The 6,475-nt window shown below is 39.8% G+C and overlaps 1 protein-coding gene and 1 long non-coding RNA gene across 3 annotated transcripts in view; one reads left to right on the top strand and one right to left on the bottom strand.

Moving 5' to 3' along the window:
• Positions 1-5,819, top strand: part of LOC104951971 (glutamate decarboxylase 1-like) — a 15,915-nt gene extending 10,096 nt beyond the window's left edge. For both annotated transcript variants that reach the window (XM_010778721.1, XM_010778720.1), the window contains 11 exons: positions 273-385; positions 504-619; positions 1,644-1,723; positions 1,860-1,914; positions 2,015-2,131; positions 2,774-2,838; positions 2,944-3,022; positions 3,196-3,345; positions 3,430-3,537; positions 3,712-3,801; positions 4,421-5,819. In XM_010778721.1, the coding sequence (XP_010777023.1) occupies positions 273-385; positions 504-619; positions 1,644-1,723; positions 1,860-1,914; positions 2,015-2,131; positions 2,774-2,838; positions 2,944-3,022; positions 3,196-3,345; positions 3,430-3,537; positions 3,712-3,801; positions 4,421-4,594 (1,147 nt within the window). In that variant the 3' untranslated portion in view covers positions 4,595-5,819. The remainder of the gene's footprint in view (positions 1-272; positions 386-503; positions 620-1,643; positions 1,724-1,859; positions 1,915-2,014; positions 2,132-2,773; positions 2,839-2,943; positions 3,023-3,195; positions 3,346-3,429; positions 3,538-3,711; positions 3,802-4,420) is intronic.
• Positions 4,380-6,475, bottom strand: part of LOC104951973 (uncharacterized) — a 15,086-nt gene continuing 12,990 nt past the window's right edge. The window contains exons 2-3 of the long non-coding RNA XR_799076.1: positions 6,155-6,157; positions 4,380-4,390 (exon numbers count right to left, since the gene is read on the bottom strand). This is a non-coding gene — a long non-coding RNA (uncharacterized lncRNA). The remainder of the gene's footprint in view (positions 4,391-6,154; positions 6,158-6,475) is intronic.

Raw genomic sequence — 6,475 nt, 5'->3', positions numbered from 1 at the left:
AATCAGAAGTGTTTTTCATTTGTTGTCCATGGAGCTGAAAGTCATTTGAACTTTTGTTAGAGGACAGAGACGTCATAGACACATAATATTAAAGCTGAATTATGTCTGTAACTACTCTTTCTGAGTTGGAAACATTACATTTGAGTATTTGTCTTTCTTTTAATGCAAGTGTGAAGAACCCTCCTTCTGGCTAAGCAGATGCTAAAGCCTCCACCGTTATAGTAACATTGAGCGACGTGTTGTATTCACACATGTCGTGATTTGATTGACAGGTTCACCTATGAGATCGCCCCGGTGTTTGTGTTGATGGAGCAGCTGACTCTGAAGAAGATGATAGAGATGGTTGGATGGCCCAGTGGAGAGGGGGATGGGATATTTTCTCCAGGTTGGTCATTAATAAACCAATTCAGTGTGACTATTTAATGTTGAAAGAGTCTAATGAGCCTTTAGTGCCCCATGTGTGGGAGCTGCGGTGGAGCTAATGATGTGTCACTGCTCAACAGGGGGCGCTATCTCCAACATGTACAGTGTGATGATCGCACGTTACAAGTACTACCCCGAGGTCAAGACCAAGGGCATGTCTGCTGCTCCTCGCCTCGTGCTCTTCACATCTGAACACGTATGTAACTCTCACACACACACACACACGCACACACACACACACACACACACACACACACACACACACACACACACACACACACACACACACACACACACACACACACACACACACACTCCATCCTAATAAAGCAGGCGCCATGCTTCATCGGCTGTAGATTGGGCCATTGAATAAGTCCGATAATAATCAGTAGGCCTATTTGAATCAAAGCTATAGCTAGTTTTATAGATTCATTCTGCTTTTATCACATGCACCCTTTTCTATAAATAGTTTCACAGCTCGTAGAAAGCAGGCTAGTTAGTTTAGTTTAGTTTACTATTGACAGTGCACATTACGTAATCAACATTTCAGTTTCCATTCAATGCAAATGTGAGTTAGTTAATGAACACATTGTTATCTGTAGTCCCTGGACAGGTTACTACCAAATAGTGGCCAAGCATTATGAATACAATGCCATACAATACAAACCTTCACGGTCAGCAGCCAAACACTTTCAAACTGTGCAATTCAGCATTATTTACCTTACCAATACTATTTTACCACTGTTTATATTGTAATATCAATGATGTATATTCTAGTGAATGTGCATATTTTTACTTAAACTTACTTACATTTTTTATTTATTTTTTACATCATATTTAATTACAGATTCTATTTTATGTTTTTATAAAAGTATTATTTAGTAGTTATTTTATTTCCGATGTTACTTTAAGTTCTTTAAACATTGTTTTTCTATTTTGTAGAAATGTATTTGATTTTATTAGCTATAACTTTTTATGTTTATATACATTCATTTATTTGATCCTATTAATTTACATTGTTACTTCACTTCTCATGTTTACATTAATATATTTTTCAGATGTTTGTATTCGTATTTTATTTTTATTCTAAAATGGAGCAACTGTCACAAAACTAAATTCTCCCGGATAAATCAAGTATCCTGCGTCTGTAGAAAAGAAAGTGCACACTGTTCCTCTCTATCATTACGATGGAGGATGAGTTCTATTGTTTGTCCCTACAGAGCCATTACTCCATAAAGAAGGCTGGAGCTGCTCTGGGTTTTGGCTCTGAGAATGTGATCCTGCTCAGCACAGACGAGAGGTGGGGAGTCCATTTCAATCCACAATTATTACAGTAAATGTGTCAAATCTGTACGGGAAAAGAGAGGAGACGACTCCATGATTCTCACACAACAAGTTTCATGTGATGATAATATAATGTTCAACCCTTTTTACAGGGGGAGAGTCATTCCTGCAGATCTGGAGGCCAAGATCCTTGAGGCTAAACAGAAGGTTAGTGTCATTGTTTCTTTTTATTCCTTTTACTTAGTTCATTTTTTTGTTTTCAATTTTGAACAAACACTTTTCCCCTCTATTCGTATTCATTCTGCAGGGTTACGTGCCACTGTTTGTGAATGCCACCGCTGGTTCCACAGTGTACGGCGCGTTTGACCCCATCAACGAGATCGCTGACATCTGTGAGAAGTACAACCTGTGGCTCCACGTTGACGTGAGTAGTAGTGCCATAGTATTTGGATAAAAGTAGTAATACTGTTGCCGTGTCTCAATGGGGATACTCTCCTATGCTACATTTCATACACTTATACAATGGGTGGATTTCAACCTTGTAGAGTTGTCTCAAATCACACACAGCTGCTCTGCCCTCACCTGAAGTGACGGACACAGCTGTTAGCTAGCTAACAATGATTGTTCATGCCACCAAATAATAAAACAACTAATTCAACCCAATACAACTAATGGTGGCTTCTTGTCGACACCAGAACAATGGTATGTTACTCAAATAGTGAAAATAAATCGACATTTCTAAATGTTATTTGTATAGTGCTGTGTTTACCGAAGCAACGACAATCAGGGCTGGTGGCGAAAAACTATCGTTACAGCTTTTAGCATATTTTGGAACTTTTAGGACCGAAAGGGCTGTTCAGGTGTTCCTACTGGGTAGTTGATTTCCTCCCACAAAATGATACGCTGATTAACAGACAGCTCTGTGAATGTAAGTCAATGGGAAAATATATTTTTGGTCCCAATGGCATCCCAAGACTGACATAAATACAGATATACATACAGAAGTTTGCAATTTGAACTTTTGTCCTCGCCTGCATGCCCTCTATAAAATAACTCTCTCCTTTAGGGAGCGTGGGGTGGTGGACTTCTGATGTCCAGGAAGCATCGCCATAAGCTCAGTGGAGTGGAGCGGTAAGTACATGGGAACAGACGGTTTCTTCTGCCTTTACTGTAATGCAAAGGATCATTTTCAGTGAGTCTAGCTCAGTTTATTAAGGCTTTTATGAAACTCTGCAGGGCCAACTCTGTCACATGGAACCCTCACAAGATGATGGGCGTGCCTCTGCAGTGCTCTGCCATCCTGGTCAGAGAGAAGGTACATAAAACACACACGCTATTGAAACATCATGGAGGTTTGGAACTGTGAAGAAAGAGGTTAACAGTGTTAAATGTGTGTGTGTGTGTGTGTGTGTGTGTGTGTGTGTGTGTGTGTGTGTGTGTGTGTGTGTGTGTGTGTGTGTGTGTGTGTGTGTGTGTGTGTGTGTGTAGGGGATCCTGGCAGGATGTAACTCCATGTGCGCCGGCTACCTGTTCCAACCCGACAAACAGTACGATGTCACCTACGACACGGGGGACAAAGCCATCCAGTGTGGCCGACACGTCGACATCTTTAAGTTCTGGCTCATGTGGAAGGCCAAGGTCAATAAAACAGTAATCGATTTCATTTTCTGCGATTTTGTTGTTGTTGTTATAAGCACCTAACGTACTTGTTCTGACCTGCAGGGCACCATCGGGTTTGAGCAGCACATCGACAAGTGTTTGGATCTCTCTCAGTACCTGTACAACAAGATCAAGAACAGGGAGGGTTATCAGATGGTGTTTGATGGAGAGGTGAGTGTCTTCAGTTTTCAGTTATTTCATGATATTTATCACAATAATGTTTAATGAGATAAACTGGCATGATCTAACGTCAATATACATTTTTACAAACTGTAATTGACGTAATGTCATGTACTCTTCCTTCATCTTTACGAGTGTGTTAACTGTGTATATTTCTGTTTGTAGCCCCAGCACACCAATGTCTGCTTCTGGTACATCCCTCCGAGCCTGAGAGGCATGCCTGAGGGAGAGGAGCGGAGAGAGAAACTCCATAAGGTAAGACCTTTAACTTATAGTTTCTTTCATCACCCTGTACAACACTGGACTACAGAGGGACAATGGCTTTAAGCTGCAATACATGTATCATGTATTATCCCTGTTAAATAAAAACATTATTTTAAAGCATTGATTTTGTTGTATCAGACACAGATTTACCCATTATTTTTATGTATTCAACCATTTAATTATGTTCTATGAACAAAAGGTTCTCACACTATCACATTTTCACTACACAGTTATTCATACAAGAATTCATGATAACAATATTCTTGCAGTTTTCCTTGTTGGGCTTTTTTGGCAAATTAATTACACTCAAAACATAGAAAGAAAGGGAACAGAAATGGTTTAAGAGGAGCTTGGTTATTTAGATGATATTATCATATGGGTATTATTAACATGGTTTCAATAGTTCCCTTTTTAAATATCAAAGTTATGGTTAATACCATCAAAGCCAAATACCTGATTAAATCTCCCTCCGGAAGGAACTTTGGGATTCAAGCCTTTGCAGACCATTGCACAAAAACCTATATAACAAACTACAGGAAGGGGAATGGCCAAGATGCATCATAGGGCCTCTTAGAACTGACTCAGAACGGCCTTTTCTTTACTCCACCAGGTGGCACCGAAGATCAAGGCCATGATGATGGAGTCAGGGACCACCATGGTGGGCTACCAGCCTCAGGGCAACAAAGTCAACTTCTTCCGCATGGTGGTGTCCAATCTGGCGGTCACACAGTCTGACATCGACTTCCTCATCGACGAGATCGAGCGGATGGGAGTAGACCTGTAGAGCGAGACGCTCACCGTGCTGCGGACAGAATAATGAGAGCACATGTTTTAGGTTCTTTCTATCCAGGCTGTCTCTGTCTGAAGCACTCTGACCGGCTCTCTAGAGCATAGTTCCTCCTCTAGACAAAATATATAAGTATATTGTGAAGGCTCCGGGTACATGCTAACATCTAATGTATGTGTGTGTGCCGTGGATAAAGTATTGTGTTTCCTGTTTGTTGTCGTCTTGTGTGTCTGAGTGTGTTTTAACAATGAAAGGGAGAAAAGCACAGATGAAAATATAATAACCTATCATACATTTATTCTGCTCTATCATACATTTGCTAGATTCATGGGCGCTTTCAGCTGTACATATATGTCATCTCCAACCTAAAGATATGATAAGGAGTGTGTGTGTGTGTGTGTGTGTGTGTGTGTGTGTGTGTGTGTGTGTGTGTGTGTGTCTGCGCAGGTGTGCGTTTGACACCCTGTCATGTATTTGAAGCTGTGTTAAAAATAAGCTTATTATAACATAATGTGCACACCATAAGTACCAAGCTGCAATATTAATATATTAATTTCAGATTTAAAAAGCTACCCTTAAAAGTCTGTGACCACTTTAACTCGTAAAACGCTGGCTCGTTGTCTCTTGTTTCATGCAATCACGTGATATGTGTTTATATAACACTGTTAAAAATATTTGATTATAAGAACTCATCTTTATTGCATTCCCACTGTTTTTCAGATTCAGGTATTTTATTGTAAATGTATCTTTATGTGTATTACGCAGTTATACATTTGTAAATGCAAACACGGGAACTTGAGTAAAGTTTATTTATAGTGATATTGTCCGCCAAAGAAAGTGAATCGGGAACAGAGCAATCCATCGTCCTTCTTATATAGATTATAGGTGTTTGTAAAACGTTACCTAAAGTATTATTGACCCTCCACTGCGATGCAATTTCTATAGTGTGTGTTTTTCTGTGATTGTGAGTATTTTTGAATGTCTTGAGATGACTGGCCTTCTGATGAGATTAAGAATGAAGTCTATATATATGAATATATATATTTCCCTGTCGGTCTTTTATTTTAGAGAATAGCACAAGGGTGTGAGAATGTACTCTCCTCTGGAGACTGGGAAGAAAGTATTGTTGTCTTAATCCTAATGCATTTACTGTAATATAGTATATATTCATTGTAAAACATATTCTCAGTGTAATGGGAACTCGATGGAATATCTGGTATAAGAAGTTCCTGTTTATGTCTTTGCACAATGTTCACCTTTCTTTCTTCAATTGTAAATGGATGTGTATTATGGCAGTATTATATAGAGTTTATGTCAACAAAGTATTTATGGTATCTAGGGACCATATTATGTGAATGGCACATTTGCATAAATCATATTTACAGTAATGTGTTGGTGCTGTATGTGGCCAATGACTCCTGTTTGTGACCAATTTGGTTTTTTGATGAAGCCAGCTGTAAGGGAACGAGCAGGGGGCACTTTAACAGAATCCTACCATCTTCAAAATATCTTTAATAAAGTCTATTAAAGGGAAACATGAGTCGGACTTATTGAAACACTCTCTCACACACACACACACACACACACACACACACACACACACACACACACACACACACACACACACACACACAAATGTCTTACTCACACACAACCATTTTATTCTGTAGGGCTCCACACGCTGAGGTCTTTTTACACACATTCCTTTTTTGTGTATACTAATATTTCCCACTTTCCCTCTGAACAGCCAGTAGCCAAACATACACACAGACACCCCCCCCCCACACACACACACACACACACACACACACACACACACACACACACGCACACACACGCACGCACGCACGCACGCACACACACACACACACACACACA

This window comes from Notothenia coriiceps, unplaced genomic scaffold, assembly GCF_000735185.1.
Source record: "Notothenia coriiceps isolate Sejong01 unplaced genomic scaffold, NC01 NC01_scaffold00019358, whole genome shotgun sequence".
NCBI lineage: Eukaryota > Metazoa > Chordata > Actinopteri > Perciformes > Nototheniidae > Notothenia > Notothenia coriiceps.
Note: the sequence above shows the minus strand (reverse complement) of the source record. Positions and strands in the feature narration are given on the sequence as shown.